The sequence below is a fragment of the Pogoniulus pusillus genome, chromosome 13, assembly GCF_015220805.1.
Source record: "Pogoniulus pusillus isolate bPogPus1 chromosome 13, bPogPus1.pri, whole genome shotgun sequence".
Classification (NCBI taxonomy): domain Eukaryota; kingdom Metazoa; phylum Chordata; class Aves; order Piciformes; family Lybiidae; genus Pogoniulus; species Pogoniulus pusillus.
Window position 1 is genome coordinate 20,894,628 of NC_087276.1, and position 19,881 is coordinate 20,914,508.

Genomic DNA, 19,881 nt, shown 5'->3' on the forward strand with positions numbered 1-19,881 from the left:
AAATTCACAGCAATTTTACTCCAGTTTAGTTCTTCGTTAAGTCAAGGCCCCTTTGGTTCTGTATGGACATAAAAACCTGTGAGGTTTTAATATGGAGCATCTCAGAGTCTGTGTTCTCCCCAGAAACTTCAGCCAAAACCTACTCACCATGTGGCTCTGACCTGTAAACAAACTGTTCTTTGGTCACTGCAGTCCTGTGGCCTTGTTTGTGGGAGATCAGATGTGAAGATGCAAGAGGAAGATTGCAATTAATTGTGACGTGCCTATTTTAATAAACTAATAATGACAGGTACAACAGCTACACACCTTGCACACAGGAGTCTTAGTTTCCAGTCTTAGATCATCTCTCCCTTCTTGGCCAGATACCTGTCACCTTCCATCCATGGAGCATGATGGTGCTCTGGCGTTGGCTCTTGAGCAGCAAAGCAAAGAGGAAGCCCTGGCAAGCCTGGAGGATGAAGGCTTATTTTTCTGTCAGATTTGCCAGAAGGATCTCTCGGCCATGAACACAACCCGACGAGAGCAGCATGTTAACAGGTAAAAGAGCAGCTCATGTGTCCTTTCCATGCCCTCTCCTCTTCACCTCCGAGACTGTTCACTCCGTTTAGCCACTGAAGAACTTGGTGGCAGGAGAATCTGACCTCGATGACTGGAATTAACAAGTCCTTTTGATCTCGAAGCAGGGGTTGATTGTCTCGCCCTGCAGGGCTTCTGCTTGTGTGTGGTAAGGCCGATGCTGCTTTCTTCAGCGGTGTGGCCTGAGAGGCATGAGTGTAAAAGGGCTGTCAGAATGAATGAGGACTCGCCGCTGCAGGTTCTGAGAGCCTCTGATCTCAGCCAGCAAAGTAACATTTGCCCTGATTTGCTAAAAATTGGTCAGCTAAGGACATCTTGTGTGTCACTGTGCGTCCATGCTGTTTGCTGAGGGTGATGCTATTCAGAAAGATGAGTGACTTGGAATTAGCACCCTTAATTTATCAGTTTCCTTAGTGGTAAATACCAATAGTATGTGCAGATAGCTCTGTAAAGTAAAAGTCTGTGCTTTGTTGAGAAAGTACCAAAGTGGCACATCTGAATGATTAGAATTTCCTAATCTGAGCACTTTCAGAAGACAAGAATTATTTGATTTGTCCCTCCTGAGTGGCTCAGGTTCATTTGGATGTTTGCACCTGCACCTTTAGAGGTGTTCTTGCTGTTTCTCTCTTCAGGTATTTCCTGCTGCTTGCGAGGACAGAGGTTGTGAAACAGTGCCAGAGTGTCAGAAGTGCGTTTTGGAAGCTGAGCCTGCTTTCTGAGCTATTAAGCACGTATCATCATATGATGAGATCACCAGGCTATATTAGCAGTGTATTTTTGATAGCAGTGTGCATCACAGGAGGTAAAGCTGATAGGCAGGTGATCTGGCAAACTGCATCGGTTTGCATCACCAGGCCTAGCACACCAGCTGCCTGATTTCTTAACAGAGCCCTGTGGGTATCATTACTGAATCAGGGAGTGATTTTTATTAAAGATACTGCAGATCCAGGATTTCATACCTTGAAGCTCTTTGGAGAGAACAGGAAAAGAATAATTGCCATTTTTTAACATAGTTTTGGCCTACCAGAAGCTGTTAGAAGTTCATCATCCTGCACTCTTGAGTGCAGTGTTGATTTCAGCTGCTCCTTTTTCTGTGACATAAAGTACTGGCTTTGTCAAGTGACATACCTGGTTTGAACACACTCGTGTTCTCAACAGTCCATGTGGTCACGCCTGCAAAAGTAGTAGGAAGGACAAGTAGCCATGTTTCAGGTGAGGAAGGCTTCCCATTTCTGTAGTGGGGTGATTCTTTTTCTGACAGTGGTTTATAAGTTACCTGGAATGTTAGAATAAATGCAGAAAGATGGGCACACAATGATGTTAAAGAAGATCATTAACTGCACTTGCTTTGGAGCAGCATGTTTTCAGTGTGCCCCTGAAGCCACAGCCTTCATGTGACTGTTGGATGTCATAGTCATCACAGTGGTGGACACATCAGTCTTATTTCTTTAGGGGATGTTTGTGGCTGGTGTTAGAGGTGTTTGTGCTTCTTTTTCTATAACACAGTTTTCAGTCTTGGTGTGGGCAGTGCTAAAGCCTTCAAAGGTAAGATTTGTCCTTGTCTCACAGGTGTCTGGACCAGTTGGAAGAAGCACAGGTGTCATCCTCCAGCAAACCAGTGGTCCCTGAGTGTCCCATCTGTGGCAAGCAGTTCCAAACGTCCCAGAGCCGAGTCAGTCACTTGAAACGCTGTGCTGTCGAGATGGAGGTTCCTCCTAAGCTATTGCTTCAGGCAGTGCAGTTGCAGGTGTCCACACTTGGTGATGCTCCTCTTCAGTGTCCCAGGTAAGCTGGCAATAAGAAAAGATACTGGTTACTTCCTTTGGCCTGAGCTCTTTAAGATGGAACAGTAGAAACAAGGCATACTTGCAGGCTGAGTGGGCCCCAAGTCAAAGAAGGTCAAGTAGAGCCATGACCCAGCAGTACCACTTGAGGAGAACATGGTAGGTGGTTGGAGGAACCATCTTGCTTTCCTTCAGAAGTGGTCACCAGGCAGGAGCAGAATGGGAAGTAAATAAGCTTACACTGGTTGTCAGAGCTAGCTGTGCCCTGTGAGGCAGTTCCACAGTTGAGCTGATTGGTGTCTGAGCTTATTGAGCAAACCACACAACACCAGTGTGCAGTCTGCCCAGCCAGCTCCTCAGCTACTCAGCCTGTGGCTGTGCTTTTCACCCCAAGCCAAAGAGGAGACAGATGAGAAGGTTTGAGATGTGCTTGGTACAGAGCTGTTGTTGTTGTGGATTTGAGCAGTATCTTCAGAGTGCAGCAAGTGGTGCCTGGCTGGATTTGTAGAAGGGCTCTTAAGTCCTTTTGTGCTGTGGAAGAACTGTTACCTGTTTCCTCGGGAAGCAGAGAAGTGGGAAAGTATTTTATGGTGATCTTTTTTCTCTTTTTCAACTTACTTTTCCCCTTGGGTACAAAGAAGCATTCAAGGTAGAAATAGCAGATGCTTACATCAGTGCTGTGCTCTTGTGCTTACATTTTGAAAGTAGGACTTTCTCTAAATAGCTCTAAATGCCCTGGGTGATAAGAAATCCTTTGCTCTCTGCTAGGGAAAAAGGCACTGAATGGTTTTTCCTTGCCACTGATATTAGAATCATAGAGTCATGTAATGCATTAAGTTGGAAAGGACCTTTAAAGGCCATCTACTCTAACCCACTGCAGTTAGCAGGACCATCTGCAGCTAGAGCAGGTTGCTCTGAGCCCTGAAAAACCTGATCTGCAATGATACCAGGGATGGAGCATCTACCTCCTCTCTGGGCAAACTGGGCTAGGGTCTCACCATCCTCAGTGTGAAAAATATCTTCCTTCTGTCTAGTCTAAATCTCACTCTGTTAGTTTAAACTATCACTCCTTGTCCTGTAACATCAGGTCCTGGTAAGAAGATTGTCCCTATCTTTCTTACAGCCCTCTTTAAGGACTGTCTCTGAGCAAGCAGAGCAGCTGTTCTGGAGTGCTCATTGTTTCTTGTCTCTGATCAAGTCACATTAACTTGGGCTTCCTGCTGCATTCTTGTATTTCAGCAATCAACCAAGCAGACCAAAGCGGAAGGCTTCCTCCAAAGAGATCTCAAAGACAATGCAGAAGAGGGCCAAAATTGAGGGTAAAGATGAAGATTTGCTGGTTGCTATGGCAATGTCACGCTCTCTGTTGGAGCAAGAAAAGCAGGAGCAAGCACAATCAGTTACAAATGTGAAACCAGTGGCTGCTTTCCCAATCAAATGGAAGCCAGGATCAGGTATGTGATAAAGGAGTTGGTGTCAAAGACTGTGAGGAGTAAGGTAGCACAGCCTGCTCTTCAGTGAGCTTCTTCCTGGGTATAGTAGGGATGACAGCCCTGTTTATGGTTTGTTTAAGCTGTCAGAGCTTCAGCAATCTGCAGTGTCCACACAGAGTCAAGAAATGCTCAGGATGTCCACAGAGTTTCAGTGAAATCCTTGAATCTCATGTTTTTTTTTTTCCCTGATGGATTGTGTTGAATCAGTGAAATATTCTTCAGATAAGCTGTTTCTGTAAACTGTGGGAGTGAAAATAAATAACATCAGGAGGCAATTGTTATTTCTCATGCAGTAGATATTTTCCTATTCATCCTGCTACAGTCTGGATTAATGCAGCTTTTCCAGACATATCTCTTATCTCTCTTTTCTTTCTGTAGTATATACTACATGCTGTTGAGCACAAGTTTTGTTATTTCAGTGTGTGGAGAGGTTTAGAAAGGAAGACAACTGCCAGGGGAGAGTACTGAGTGCTGTAGAGAGGGGAGACTTCACTCTTCATGACTCTGCTCGGGTCTCCTTCTGCCAGTAGGTACTCCCAGTTGCTTTTTGGGTTGGGAATTAGTAAGGCAAAGGTAGTGAGACCAGGATTCCCAAATGAAAGCTGCTCAGTGTTTGTGCGAGCAGGGGTTTGATGTCATCAGTGACCAGTACACAAGAAGTCCTTAATGGATTTTCTCTCCCTATTCTGTGAGGCATTGCCATACGGGTACCATTCATGGCTCTGGAAGGTGGCCTGGATGGGTATCAGTTGCTTCCACAATGATCAGATTTTGCAGAGAAGGGAATAAAGCAGTGTGAGCAGGAATCAGTTGGTCTGTTCTGGAGTTCATTGCTCCCAGAAGGGGGATGTGAGGCTTCAGACCACCTGTGGACGTCTTAAGAGCTGTGTTTAGCCTCTGCCTGCTTTTTGGTTGAAACTGACTGCACCTGAAGGAGCTGTCCTGCTGAGCAACTCTGCCCTGTGTGTTGAGTTGTTTGTTTGGTTGTTTATTTGGGCTTCTCTTCCTTCCCTTTTTAAAGAGAAAAAACGGCATAAAAGAGGCCCAACAGCACCTCCTCCATTGCTGCTCCAGGACCCGGAGAAGGTCCGCAAGAGGATCCAAGAGCGTGTAGCTATGCTGCTTGCAGAAGAGGTGGAATTCCCTCCCACTCCTCAGCTTCCCACTAGTAGGATTTTGGAGAATGAATCTGGGAAAGCAACCTGGCTGCTGCCATTGTCCAAAACCAAGGAGTGCTTTTTATGGAATAGCAGTGCTCTGACAGGGCCTCACAACTCTGAGTCATTCTATGCTGCTGCCTTAAACCCTCCAATCGTGCCTTGGAAGCCTGTGCAGGTGGGATGCTCTTCTATCTTTGCTCTGATATTTGTGTGTCCTGGTTCACTTGCCCTGTAACCCTTCTGTTTCCTCACTTGGTACCTAAATGAATGATCTCCTGCCTCTGCATGCTCACTGTCCATGCCCTGTTGTCCTCCAGAATCAGGTTTTATGATCACAAACTTTCGTTTTCCTCTTTTAGAGAGGAGACCAAGGCAGTTCTTGAGCTTTCAGAAAATAGGACTAATGGGAACAGGGAGTGCCAAGTGAAGGGAGCCCATCCTGCTCATTTTGCCCCAGGTTTGAGTGTGTTTACAGCAGCCTGACTCTTATTTTCTTTCTTGGCACTTTCCTCTGATGGATTCTGGTGTGAGCTTTGCTCATTAGCTGCAGTCTGCAAGGATCTGGGTGAAAAGTTTAACTGAAGACTGATTATTTGTTTTGCACAGAGGAGAAGGTGGAAAGCATCTGCACTTCAGGTTTTCCCTCTGCATACTGCTGCCTCTTGCGGCAAATGAGCTTTGAAGCACTTTTCAGCTCCACTGTTTCATTCCATTTTTCACCTAGATCTCCTACCTCTTCCAGTGCTCTGTACTTTTATAAGTGCCTACAGAAGCAGGCAAAGCTCTTTCAGTCTCTCATCACATCACTTACCCTTTGAGAAAGCTCTCTCATCTCTTCCCTCCCTCATTCTTTCCTTAAAGTATTATTTGGTGTTCAAAAACCATTGTGCAGGTGCAGGTGCTTTAATCTTTCTTCCCTAGTCAAAGCTCAGAGTTTTTTCACTGGTTGATTGCAGGCTTGGGCTGCAGTGGGGTGACTCCATTGTGTGAGTATTTTGTTCAAGCCAAAAACTACCAGAGAAGTTTTAAAACAGGAAGTAGGAAGGCCTTTAAAATCATGGTAAGGGCTTATTTTCCTTCTTGATTATTTCCAGTCACAGAAATGGCTGCACCATTTTTACTTTTAAATTAAAAAAACAAAACTATTTTTGAGGGAAACAGAGACCAAACCTGGAAAATATCAGCTCCAAGGTGGAAGTCTGATTTAGTTACATGTAACTGCAAAAGCATCTCAGAGCTCCAAACAGAAGCACCTGGAGAGCTTCAGCTGTGACTGTTGCCAGGTCCTCCAGCTATAATGAAACATTTGGGAGCATTTCCACCATCCTTTCTCCCTGCTTGGAAGCTGCCTGAATAGATGTGGTCATGGAGAAATCACCTTTTCTGCTTTTTCTGTTGTAATTTCCTTTGCTCAGAGCTGTCCTGTCTCTAAGTCTTTCATAAAACTGTAGACAGCCTTTGCCTCAGAAGCTGCTGTACCTGAGGAACAGTTCCTCTGTAGTCCTTCACTAGGTGGTTCAGAAGTGTGAAATAGAGACTATGCTTTGAGCACTGCAAATATGTAAGACAAAGCCTAATTTATCAGTGTCCTTTTCCCCTCCTCTTTTGATCAGAATCATAAACCAGAGAACCTTCTGCCATTGGCAGCATCTGATCAGCCAGAAGTACCCCAGCAAATCCAACCTGACCTCAGTTCTCAAGAGCCCACTTGCAGAGAGACTGGAGGCCAGACTTCTGATGAATCCAAGTCAGGCCCTGAAGGAGATGGGCAGTTTTTATCTCACAGCCAGAGGGATGCTCAGACCCTGCAGGACCTGGTTGAGTTGGCCAGAGAAGGACTAACCCTTACTCAACGGAAGCTTGATGCTGCCCACATTCAGGCAGCAGAGCAGCCTGGTGAGTTCTGGCAGCTTTGCAAGCCCTGACCCTTGTCTCTTCAGCTACACAGAGCCAGGCTTTGGCTGTGCTAAGTTTGGAGAACTATGACAGCACCCACAAGATGCTAGTGTTGAGCCAAAAGGTGATATTGTGAGGGGACATAGTTCTGCAGTAAGCTTTAGGCATAATCAAGCTGATGTTTCTGAAATGATTAATAAACCCCAGCACTTAAGAGAAATCCTGGGCAGCATTTTGTTTTTAAATTCCCTTAAGATATCAAAGTATTTTCTGCCAGAAGGGAGTCCTGGCATGTTCAACATCTGGGACAAAATCCTCATCCCTGCCCTTTGGACAGTCTTTCTGTTATGTGCACTGTCTTTTCAGGTCTTGAGACAACTGGATGAGAGACAGGTGCAAGAGGGATGATTTTATCTTACTACGTGGATCTCGTGAACCTGAAGTTTGTCTGAAAGAGGGTTTTAAAAACACAGCACCTAGAATTCCTCTGTGGTCAGCTTTCTGATATCCCCAGTCATAGCTGCACGTGGTGCACATTTCAAGGTCTATGACATCCCTTGAAATGGCCTGGCTGTTGCCAGAGTCTGTTGGGTCTCTCCTCTCCACCTGTGAAAGAGAATATGGTTGCTAAGTTCACCTGGCTGCATTTTCACTTGGGTGTAAGAGTCCTCACTTTCCTTCCTGAACTGCAGCAAATGATTCCTGGTCCTATAAATCCTGTACAGAGATTTCACTTGCTGAGTGAGGGAAATCATTTCTGCACTCAAATATGTATTGTGTGTGTAATGTAAATGAGTCCAGGTGGAGCAGGAACACTGCAAACACAAGATGTTAATTCTTTCTGTGGCTCTGATCCTGTTCTCTGCGTTCTGTAGACTACCACAGGGCTCTGGCTGTGTGGAACTGGTTTCACTGGTTGCCTCTGAGTCCTAAGGCCCCCATTTTGTCTAGGCCATCGTGTGTCCCTTCCCAGTGGAGGAGAACTGCACCCTGAAAGCAGAGAAGCATGTGGCATTCTGCAGTTCCTCCATCTGGATGGTGATGGCACTGACAGATCTGCAGTAGATCAGTGCTGCTCATGGCTGGATGGTGCTGGGGTACCCACAGCCTGGCACAGCCCAGAGCAAACCCTCTGAAACAGACACAAGGGAGAGGCTGAGCCTTCAGCTCAGTCAGACTGGTTACAGCAGCTGTTGTATGTGAGTTGTGACCTGCATTTTCTTCTTTGAGGAAAAGAACTGACTTCCAGTGACATTCCATGTAGTGGCTTTGTGCCCCCATCCAAAGAGAAGAACCTCCTGTCAAGCAGCTGTAAAAAAGTAAGGACAACCCTTTTTCTTCCATTTTCTTGGTATTTGTCACTGCAAAAATGAAGCAATTCGTGCAATTCCTAGAAATAGAGACTTTCCTGTTCCTTCCCATAGAAACAGATTGGTGCTTAAGGTTCAGGGTCACTCAGGAATCATCATGGGCACAGGTGAGATCAGTACACATGGTGGTATTTCCATGATGCCCACAAACAGGCCTTGGATTGTTCAGCATTTCTCCTACTTGATGAGAAAGATGATTGAAAATGACAGGCAACAGGAGGCCAATCTGTGCATAATTTATATCAAGAGAAGCAGGTTAAAGAGTTAAGTTGCAGTATTAACAGTACTCATAAGATCACAGACAGGTTTGGGTTGGAAGGGACCTTTAAAGCTCATCCAGTTCAATCCCCCTTGTAGACTGCAAGGACATCTGCAACTAGAGCAGGTTGCTCAGAGCCCCAAGCAACCTGACCTTCAATGGCCCCAGGCATGGGGCATCTACCACTTCTCTGGGTAGCCTGGACCAGTGTCTCACCACTCTGTAAAAAACTACTTCTTTGTATCCGGTCTAAATCTCCCTCTTCTAGTTTCAAACCATCACCCCTTGTCCTTGCACCACAGGCCCTGATAAAAACTCTGTCTCCATCTTTCTGATCAGCCTCTTTAAGCATTGAAAGGCCACAGTAAGGTCTTCTCCAGGCTTAACAACCCCAACTCACTCAGCCTGTCCTAACAGCAGAAGTGCTTCAGCCTTCAGATCATTTTTGAGGCCCCCTCTGGCCCCACTCCTTGTCTGTCTTGTGCAGAGGACTCTAAAGGTGACCTCAACACTGCAGACAGGTTCTCAGCAGAGTGGAGCAGAGGGGCAGAACACCCATCCTTGAGCTGGCAGGAACTAGGGATGCAGCTGCACCACTCTGCTTTAACTCCCAGGCTATGCAAGAGACAACTGGCTGCAGCCCAGGGGAGAGAGAGCTGCCTGGTGCCTCTTGCACGCTCACACCCCTAGCTACTTGGAGTGGTTCAGAATGGAGCTGTTCCTCCTCTGTCACCTTCCTCTCCACGCTGGACAGTGTAAGAGGGACTTCTTGTGGGGACTGTTAGACTCACCCTGAATTCTCTCGTGATGATGTGGCATACTGTGGGCTCCATGGAAGATGAGTTATTTTTGTGCTACTAACACAAGCTTTTAAAAAGTTTAGTCTAGAAAATCCTCAGCAGTGGAAACAGATCAGAGAATCTAGCTTGAAAGTCAGCGTGCTCTCAGTAGAGCCTAGGTGAAGAATACCAGCTAGCAGATGACTTTTTTTATCAGGCCAGCAGTGTTCTGTAGATCCCACCTTTCCCCCCATGCACCGTTGATATGCAATCTGTCGTGGATGTGTAATGCTTTCTTCAGTTCAAGTACACAAACCCCAAAACCTAATTCATCTTCTTAGCAAGATAGTCCACTTTGCCTGCTGAAGTTTACTATCACCGGTTTGATAATGAATAATCTTACCATGACAGCCACTGGCTTTTGATGCCAGGTAAATTTTGATGCCTTAAGAAAGGACTTTCATATTGTGCTAACAGAATTAAGAGACTCCTAACAGGATGCAGTTCACTCGAGCATCTTAGCTGCTAGTTACAGAGACTCTTTGAGGGTACTGGAAAAAAATCCTTAGCAGGAAAACCATTCTTGTTTAATAAGCTTCTGAGTCTCTTAAACCAGAGGCCTTTAACAATACAGAAACTGTTCTGGTGAAACTCAGTTGCTACCAGCAAAGGCAGTATGATCATTTTTCCAGATTTAGTTTGGTTCTGTGATAGTTTTCCTGAGCAAATGAGGTGTTGCTGGAGGGTTGGCTTGCCAGCGTGAGAGATTTGTGCTTTGTATGAGCACAGAGAGAGTGTAACCACACAGAGCAAGAACATTCCCTCCACCCATGCCAAAGACCTCTGTCACATCTGTGGTGTCCCTCCTCAGCAGGAGAGGGTGTTCTGGTGTGTTCTCCAACAGGAGCACATGCCACCTCAGAGCTGTCTGGTCTGTTTGCTTTGTGCAGTGGATGGTGCAGCCAGGAGGTTTCTGGCCGTATTTAATTTCCCCATTCCTGACGGATAATTTTAGCACCAGCAGGAAAGCTGTTCTGGGCTTGCTGCCTGGAACAGAGCATCAGGAGTCTGTGTTTGCTGGCTTCCTGAGGTACTGTCTTGCAGGTGTCTTACCTGCCAAGAATAAGAAAGCAAGAAGTATCAGATTAGTTTCCAGACTGAGCTTCCTGTCTTCCCCTTGGAGAGCAGTCCACATCACTGCCATGACACGCAGAGCCTTCTCTAGCCCACCTACGAAGGGCTGGAAGCAGTGTTCTGGTGTGTGTGGCTGTGCTGGTGCTAATTCAAGTTGGCTGCCCACGGGCACATGCTGGAGCAAGTAGAAAGGCTTCATTTCCACAGCCCACTGCTAATGTGGAAACCTGCTAATAAAATAAAGAGTTGTGTTGTTCCAGGTGGAACTACAGCTCGTGCAGATGTTCGCTGGAATAAAACTTGCAGCTCCTCAACTCTGCAGTAGGTTTGAAGAGCACAAGGTCACTCATTAGTAGTAACTACAGACTGGTTTCAGCTTACAGTCAATCAGCCTCTCAAGCATGAGCTGTATTTGACAGCACTGAAGCACTGGCCACCTCCAGTGTCACACTTACCTAGAGGGATGTGAGCCTTTAGAAGGTTGCCTGGGAGCAACCCAGAGCAGAAACAGAATGTTGACCCAGGCCTGACCTTACTGTCACCAGTAACAGTCACAGGTGGCTCAGCCAACAAGCCCTCCCCAGAATTCCACGAAAGAGTTCTAGAATGGCAATAGAAATTCTGTTTCTTTTGTATCATTTAGAACAATTTTCAAAAGGGGTTTCAGTAACAAGCACATCAAGTCCCTCTAAACTGGGTTCTTGTATCACTTTTGTTCTGTGTGGGCCCCTTGTTGCAGAGCTGCTCTTCTCAGCTGTCATTGACACACAGTGAACAAGAGAAGAAAGGCCCATTACACCATTCCTGAGTCATCCTCTTTCTTCTTACTCTAATTATAGTGGATTGAGTTCAAAGTGGCAATTACAGCTTCCTAAAAATGTGGTAGAAGGCAGCAGATCAAGAGGCCAGCTGTAGGCAGTGGGTAGACCACATCAGGAAATGGTGTGGTGAAGATCTGAGGGCAATAATGTGCTGTAATACAAGGCAGAACAAGTACAGCAGGGTGCAACACGACTGCCCTTTCTTCACAACTGTCAGACTGGGGGAAAAGAAAGCCAGAAAGGTCTGTTAGCCCTACTTGCTTCTTTGTCTTATGGAAGACTTAAAGTTAATACTGCCAATTACTATATTCAGAAGACAAAGGCAGAGTGCAGAGACTGGGGCCCATAGTACAGCAGTGCTGATAAACTGAGCTATTCCTTCTTATTTCCCAGGGGAATGTCTGACAGCTGTAACATAACCTCTGTCTCTCTGTTCCTTCTGTGTTCTAGTCCCCTTTGAAGTTGCTGGCTGAAGAGTTTGGTGCAATGGTCAACAACCCCCATTTAAGTGATGTCCAGTTTCAGGTGGACTCTGGGGAAGTCCTTTATGCCCACATGTTTGTGTTGTATGCTCGGTGTCCACTGGCTGTTCAGGTGGTAAGTACTGCTGAGATAGCTTCTCCTTTGCTTCAGGAGAGCCCAGAGTGCCCATACCTAGGCTCAGTTAATGCAGCAGAATCAGCACAGAGCACTACTGGGCCTAATTGTCAGTACCTCTGGGCCTGCAATGGTTTTTCAGCTCGGAATCCTGGCAAACTGGTAGAAAATGGGGTGCTTTGTCTAGGGAGACTGTGTGAAGGCAAAGATCCTTCACTGCATTTCACCTGGGAGCAACTGAGGAAGCTTCCAAGTGCTTTTTTGCTTTTTGCCCTTGAATTTTCGTACCTGTGCAAGCACAGACTGCCTTGTCCATCTCAGAGTGTCCTGCCTGTCACCCAGGCTGGGAGGCTTGAGTTTGGAGCTAGAAAGATTCTGGGAAGTACTTGAAGATAACCTGCACAGAGGTTTTGTCACTCTTGTGAATGTTTTGGAAGTGGCTGCACTGAGCTGTGCTTTTTGTGCAGCTGGTGAGGTAGTTCTTGCATTCAAGAAGCATTTTGTATTGAGTAGTTCCCAGCCTGCTCCTCTGCATCCTCTTGTTGAGACAGTGAAAGATGCTGAGCCTAACATCTGAACTCTGGTTGTTCATGGAGCTGCCAACATGTGGACACACAGCCAGCTTCCTGACAAAGGCTCTCTTTTGGAGGACTCAAAGACCACCTTCTACATGTGTGACTAAGGCTTTAGCAAAGCTGTCGGGTTAGGACAGAAATGCCCTGTCCCATATGAAGCTCTGCGTACAGGCTTCCCTCTGAGGCATCAACTCCTGGTCTTTGGACTTTGGTAGTGAAAGGAGTAAGCTGCTAGGAACAGGAATGTTGGTGTTGCTATTCCTTTGCTAGCAAATAGCCTCCGTTTGCTTTCTTCTTACCCCAGGTTCACAGTGAAGGGTTCTTGGTGGAGGAGGATGGGAACGCGCAGACATGCCGGGTGCTGCTGAGGGAGGTGACAGCAGAGGCAGCCTGCGCCTTCCTACGATACCTCTATGCTGCTGATGCTGCCATCCCTGCTGCGCTGCTGCCCCAGGTCGGGGCTCTGGCTGCCAGGTTTGTATCATCCTTCTGGAATAGGCTGCCCAGGGAGGTTGTGGTGTCTCCCTCTCTGGAGATGTTCAAGACCTGCCTGGATGCATTCCTGTGTGTCTGGTGTAGGTGACCCTGCCCTGGCCTGAAGGTTGGATTGGATGAGCTTTCAACATCCCCTCCAGCTCCTGACATAGTGTGATTCTTTACTGGGCAGTTTCCAGACGCTCTGCCCAAAGCCGGGAGCATTGCATGGGGCTGCCTGACAGACATTATCCAGCCCCAGCCATTCGATGGGATGAAGGGGGTTTAGCAAAGTCAGGTAGCTGTTCAGTCTCAAAGATAAAGAGGAGTGAGCCTGATGCTTTTGTCTGAGTGACACCTGGGAAAGAGCTTTCCAAATACCAGGAGTATATTGGATCTTGTGTGTCTCAGGGAACTAGCATCCTTATGCAGATTCTTTATGAGGCTCAGGCAGCCAAATGGTGAATAAATACTGGAGGAGAAAAATACTAACATTAATTTTATATCCTTATAGGTTTGATGTGAGGGAACTGATGGCAAAGTGTGAAAACAACACTGGAGAGAGTCAGATGTCTTCTGGAGTGGATTCAGAAGATGATCTTATGTCTCTGAGGGATGACAATGGTTATGAGGACAGAGCTGAGAATTTCCAAGACCTGTTGAAGTCAGTGTGGGTGGGTGAATACGAGGAAGAAGAAGCAATGCTGAGTCCTGAATGCCAGAGGGAAGATGACAATGGGGTGGGTGAGCAGGAGCTGGAGGAAATCTATGAGTTTGCTGCAACTCAGAGAAAGATGGCTCCAGGAGAAACAGAAGTGAGCGAGGGAACAAACTCCAGCACCTGCAGTGATGCTGAGACAGCCCAAAGTACAGACCAGCAAACTAAGGAGGAAGAGGTGAAGAGATCTGAATCTGCTTTGATAAGGAACAGCTCCAAAAATGACAATGACATGGAAAGATCTCAGTGTGACTGGTCTTCACAAGAAAAGAAAATGCAGAACAAAAACAGGTGCAATAGTGTGAGTGAGCCACAGACCACTTCTGTGCCTCACCACAATGAATCTCTCAAGTGGGACGGAGCAGGCCACGGTGCGACTGCTAATGAAGGAGAGCCTGCTAGGAGGTGTGAAGATGTGAAGGATTCCAAGTCATCCCAGGTCTCACATGATGAGGCAGATCACTGTGAAAAAGAGTTTCCTGGCTTCCATGGTGATACTAATAGAAATGGAATTTATGAACACTTGTTTTCTGTAACTCAGATTGATTACTGTGAGCCTTCCCCAGTGAAAGAAGTCATCAAAGAATCAGGAAAGGCTCCTAGAGAAAGCTGTGTTAATGATTCACTTCTCTACTGCAAGTCACAAAAAGACTTCTCTCCATGTAAGAATGAGTTTTCTGAGAGTCCTCCTCCCAAACCTTATGTATCCATTTTTCCTGCAGTTGGTTCCTCACCTGCATCTCCAGCATCAAAGTTTGCCAGAGCACATGTGTCAACACCAAAGCAAAGCAGAACAGAAATATTCCCATCTGATGAAATGCACTTGCAGAAAGCAAATGACCTGGATACTACATCAAGAAAGGAGAAGCCAGGTTCTTCAGCAGAGCTTCCCCACACCAATTTGAACTGCCATACAGATGTCCCAGTATTGTCATCACCAGTCATCAGGGCTCAGAGTGCTGCAGCTCAGGGCAACAAGGAGGGTGATATTATTGTTTTATCTTCTGATGATGAAATGGAGTTAGAACAAGACAAGGAATCACCAGAGTCAGGCTCTGCTCTGACAAATGTAGAAGTCCCCAAGCAGCTGAAATGTACAAACATAGAACAAGATCCTGAAATATCAGAGCCTGAACATGACTCATCAGTCACTGAAACAGACCAGAGATCAATCCAGGTCTCATGTGGCATTGCAGCTACGGTGCAGATAAGTAATTGTGTAAAGATGCCCACTGAATTCTCTCTCAACCGACAAAGAGATGCTTGTATGCAAAGCAAACAGAGTCCAAACCTGAGCCCTGAAGAAAGGCTGGATCATGAAATGTCTTCAGGCACAGACAGCTCCTGGCTAGTGCCAGACACACCAGCTCTGAGCAAAAACAGAAGTTTCTCAACACAGACTGAGGTCTCAAGTATTCATTCCATAAAGAGTCTAGGATCTAAACTCAGCACAAAGGACTTGGTAGCAGGTAGTAGCAGCCATGAAATGACTGGGGGTTTAATAAAAGCTGATGAAACATTGTCAGACAAACATCTGCCTGTGGAGAACTCAGTCAGTGAAAAGAGCCTCCCTAGCAGCCCAGCAGCAGGATCATTTCACCAGCACTCCCCAGTGAATCCAGTTCTCTTCTCTGGCCATACCAACACAAAAAGCAAATGTACAAAAGCAAAGATGGCAGTTTTATCCAAATCTGTGCCTCCGTGCCATGAGCAGTCCTTGGAAGATAAAACAAACGTCAGTGTGGTTGAGATAGAGGACAGTGAAAAGGAAGTAAGTTTGCCCTCTGTGAGCAGCAGCGTCCTGCTTTGCGACGAGCCCCCACTGCCCATGGATGACTGCTGGCATGGGCAGGATCTGTCACCAGTCAGAGGTAGCACCCCAGACCCCAACCAGGGCAGCTGTGCAAAGGTCAGTACTGCCAGCAGCCCCAGGCCTGGCTCTTGGCATGACCACTGGGAGAGCCCACTCCACATGCAGGAGATTAAGGGCAGTACCCCTCTTCGAGGAAGTCCTGCTGGCAGAAGAACTGCTTTGCTCTCTCCTGGAAAAAGTCCTATCGAGGGATGTTCATCAGTGGGTAGTAGACCAAGTTACCTGAACTCCAAAATCTGGGATGACTGGAATGGAGAAGAGGAAGATAACTTCCCAGAGGTCCTTCCTCTGTCTCAGAGGTTGGCAGCTGCAGCAGATGCCTGTCAGACAGACCCTGTAAAGACTCCTGGTGAGAGCTTGTGTACTGGATTTGTTGAAATAGGTTAATTTTTTGGCTTTCTGCTCTGAAGTAGTTATCAGAGTGTGTAGAAGCTACGGTCTTCTGATGTGGGAGAAAGCAGATGTAAATGTGGGATACTTGGACCATAGATGCTTGTATTTCATTCACACTGGTTCTTTGATGGTGCTCCTTGCAGAAGCTATGGGTATCCTGGGGGACAGGGGGGAAACCTAACCAAAATAGATCAAAAAGCAGCCTTCAGGTTGCATGACAGTGGGTGTTTGTTTCCTCTAGTAGTGGATGCTCTGTACAGTCTTGCTTTTCTGAGTTCACCATGAGACCAGCAATGGTGCTCCTGTGGCCAAGAAGGCCAATGGTTCTCGTGGGCTGCATTAAGAACAGTGCTGATAGCAAGTCAAGGGAGGTTCTCCTCCTGCTTTAGTGGATGTTTGCCACTAATAAGGGAAGACTGAAACCATCCTAAGTTCTTCACTAACTGTGATCATGGTAATTTCATTCTGCTGCAGAACCTTCCTGTCAGGAGAAGTCTCCCAACACTCCAATGACACCAATGCCAGCTTACTCCATCATGGAGACCCCACAGCTGAAGAAGGAGTTGAGCAGGTTAGCATTTTCTCCACAAGTAAATTACTTCGTGAGTAGAAACTTGCTGGCAGATAGTGTGAAAGCAAGCCTCTGGGCTGGGAATGAAACTCTGGTGGAGCTCCAGTCAGTGTTTTCTGAGGTCCACTCACACTTTTCCAACTGACCCCTGGTCTGAGTGGGAGGTGCAGTATTACCTTAATCTAAGCTCCCACCTTTCCCTTTCAGGTTTGGCGTCCGTGCTCTCCCCAGACGACAGATGGTGTTGAAGCTGAAGGAGATATTCCAGTACACTCACCAGGACGTGGACTCTGATTTTGAGGATGAAGTCCCCTTGTCCCAGCCTCCCCCAAAGAAATCCCCAGCCAAGTGCTCTCAGCAGTCCAAGGCAGGGCGGGCTGGTGCAAAGCGTGCTGGTGCCTCCAAGGCTGTGGGCAAAAGGAAGCAGGTTGCTACAGCTTCTTCAGAGATCCCTGTAGGGATGGCTGGTGATGACCTTGCTGGATCCAGTGGAACAGACTGTGCAGCACCCAAGGAGGGGAGTAAAATGCCTCATCACCCAGAAGGAGTTGAAGAGCAGAAAAGGCTGGCTGTATCTCCAGAGAGATGGTCTCTGGAAGATGATGGTGAGGAACTGATGCTCTCTTCATCTCAGCAGTCTGCAGTTTCTTCACTGAGTGGAAGTGACATCTCTTTTGGTTCACAGAGGTAAGGCAATAAAGTATTAAACATAACAGTTGGTGGTACAAGACAGAGATGAGCTAGAGAAGTGTCAAGCAGAGGTGACTGTTGCTGGGGTGTACAGTGGCTCTGCCACTTCCTTGGGCATGTCATTTTAAGGTCAACATGCTCCTACAAAAGAAAGTCTTTGGTTTTTTTAGTCTAATTCTCAGTGAGTTAGAACACAAAAGTGCTTGTAGCTGCATATAGACAAGATCCAGATCTGCCATGCCTGGTCTGTGCAAGTTAGAGCAGCAAGGGGCACTCAGTGTTGACTGAGAACCTACAGCTTGAGCAGGGAGAGGATGTGGCAGAAGCTGTGTATCATGACAGCAGTAGGTGCTGTGGGTCAGGAGCAAGGAATACCAGAGAGCTCCAGGGCTGGGTGAGCAGGACCAGTGCTGTGGCAGCTAGGATGGGGAGCTGTGCAGCACATGTGCCATGTTCCACCTTGAGTACTGTGTCCAGTTCTGGGCTCCTCAGTTCAAGAGAGATGTTGAGGTGCTGGAATATGTTCAGAGAAGGGCGACAAAGCTGGTGAGGGGCCTGGAACACAAACCCTATGAGGAGAGGCTGAGGGGGCTGGGGGTGTTTAGCCTGGAGAAGAGGAGGCTCAGGGCAGACCTCATTGCTGTCTGCAACTACCTGAAGGGAGGTTGTAGCCAGGTGAGGTTGGTCTCTTTTCCCAGGCAAGCAGCAACAGAAGAAGGGGACACAGTCTCAAGTTGTGCTGGGGGAGGTCTAGGCTGGATATTAGGAAGAAGTTCTTCACAGAGAGAGTGATTGGCATTGGAATGGGCTGCCCAGGGAGGTGGTGGAGTTACTGTCCCTGGAGGTGTTCAAGACAAGACTGGATGAGGCACTTAATGCCGTGATGTAGTTGATTGGCTTGGGCTGGATGATCTTGGAGGTCTCTTCCAACCTGGTTGATTCTATTATTCACTTCACTCATTTTGTGGGAGTCAGTATTGTAGGGCCTGTGATCCCATAGGAGGTAGTCACAGGTGTTGGTCACCTGGCATTTGGGGAGCTCTGGTCCTGTCCTTGATGGCCTGGTCTACTTGATCTCACTTTTAGTTCTTGGATGAATGGAATTGAAGCCTGTGCTTTTGCATCAGAGGAGGAAGAGGAAGAGGAGTTTCCAGCCTCTCAGGCAGCTGCTCGGGAAGAAGAAAAGCTGGAGGCAGTGAGGTGCTACATCCGTTCAAACACAGCCCTGTACCACAAGGTTCTCTTCTATGAGCCGATCGAGCTGGCTGAGCTGCACACAGAACTGAAGCAGAACGGCATTAAAATTTCCAAGGCAAAGCTGCTGGACTTCTTGGATGCTCAGTGCATCACCTTCACTACAGCCAAAGCCCGGAAAGAGAAGGAACAGAAAAGAAAGGGGAGAAAAAAACACAGAAGACGATACTGAGTGGAGCCCACTCTTTCCTGCACGGAGGCTTTCCTGACAAGCTGGAAGCCCCACTGCAGGCTGGTGCTAGCAGCGGTGCTGTGACGGGTGGGTGAGGTGCTCCTCCTGGTGGACTGCCGTCCCGACGACATGCTGCAGAACCATCTGAACGGAGCTGCTGCCAGCCCTCTGCTCCCAATTGCACAAACTCCTCCAGTCGCTGTCCTGTCTTCAGCACGGGGTCACTTGGGGCCTCTTTCCTCCCTCAGTTTTCTTCCCCTGCCTTTTCTTTTCTCTCCATTTTTCTAATACAGGTTTTAAGTGCCCGACTTTTCTTCGTGTTGGTGCTTCTAGCGGCAGGTGTTTCCCCCAGGGACGCTTGCCAAAAGCTTTTCCCTGGCCTTGGGCTGTGAAACACTTTAACTTTCAAGGATAAGCCACCTGCAAGGAACCATTGTCCTTTCCCTTGTGTAGATGACTCTGTTTAGATCCCAGTGACTTCCATCTTCATTTCTTCAGCACACAGTTTGCCCTGCTGATGGTTAAGGCAGGGAGCAGTGTGGAAGAACAAAGCCTTCCTTCTGTCCTTGGTTCAGTTTGCATTCTCTGGAGAAAACTCTTCAATCTGTGTTTCTTAAATGGCTGCAGAAGTGGTTTTGAAGTCTCTGTGATGCCTCCCAAAAGTACCTTCTGGTAACAGATGTCACAGGAAAGCCTCTTAGATCCAAACATTCAATTGTGTGTGGCTGCTCACATGCTGGATCTGTGTTAAAGGTCCCATCTGCTCCATTGTCTGAGCACTATTTTGCCTTGTCAGTGTAGATGGATTGTGCCCTTGACAAAGATGTTTTAAAAAGTGTTGCAGTGGCTACTGGATCTCTTCAGCACTTCTTTATCTCCAGCTCTAAACCCACTTCTCTGAGCAGTCTCACTTCCAAACTGGGCTGATCTTGGGTTGCAAATTGTCTGGGACTCTTGGGGAAGTCTGGGCCCTAAACTGTCATCTTTTATATATTTATTCTTGCATCTTCTGACTTCTGTCTGTCCTGGCACTTTTGAATCTGCAGAGAGTCTTGCTCAAGAAAATGGACCCAAGACTTTAAAAAAGTCAGCCAGAATTCTAAAAGTATTTATGTATTTGGAACATATAAAGAGTCTCTCTATTTTTGATACAGATCTCCTGGGGTTTATTTGGTTTGTTACATGCAATGAACAATTGGTAAGAGACTAAAGACAAACTGTAAGTAACATGAGGGACTTGGAAGGGGTTCTAAGCAGTACTGATGCACCCTGTGATAGGACAATGGATATGA

At 46.9% G+C, this 19,881-nt stretch overlaps 1 protein-coding gene across 3 annotated transcripts; it reads left to right on the top strand.

The window, feature by feature from the left end:
- Positions 1–367: 367 nt before the first annotated feature.
- LOC135180729 (structure-specific endonuclease subunit SLX4-like) lies at positions 368–19,738 on the top strand. Of its 3 annotated transcripts, none has more exons than XM_064153441.1 (12): positions 368–537; positions 2,146–2,361; positions 3,600–3,814; positions 4,875–5,188; positions 6,627–6,909; positions 8,140–8,228; positions 11,723–11,869; positions 12,749–12,918; positions 13,433–15,858; positions 16,377–16,473; positions 16,681–17,160; positions 18,250–19,738. In XM_064153441.1, the coding sequence occupies exons 1-12, from the start codon at positions 383–385 to the stop codon at positions 18,587–18,589; spliced, it is 4,932 nt and encodes a 1,643-aa protein (XP_064009511.1). In that variant the 5' UTR covers positions 368–382; the 3' UTR covers positions 18,590–19,738. The 3 variants fall into 3 exon arrangements, with proteins under 3 accessions (XP_064009511.1, XP_064009512.1, XP_064009513.1); XM_064153442.1 differs by having other exon boundaries at positions 8,146–8,228; XM_064153443.1 differs by having other exon boundaries at positions 18,291–18,510.
- Positions 19,739–19,881: the final 143 nt, after the last annotated feature.

Bases quoted from the DNA above. Each gene is read 5' to 3' on its own strand.
- LOC135180729 (XM_064153441.1), top strand. From the start codon at position 383: ATGGAGCATGATGGTGCTCTGGCGTTGGCTCTTGAGCAGCAAAGCAAA. The intron at 6,910-8,139 runs GTGAGTTCTGGC...TTCTTCTTTGAG, and splicing joins TCAGGCAGCAGAGCAGCCTG to GAAAAGAACTGACTTCCAGT. The intron at 12,919-13,432 runs GTTTGTATCATC...ATATCCTTATAG, and splicing joins GTCGGGGCTCTGGCTGCCAG to GTTTGATGTGAGGGAACTGA.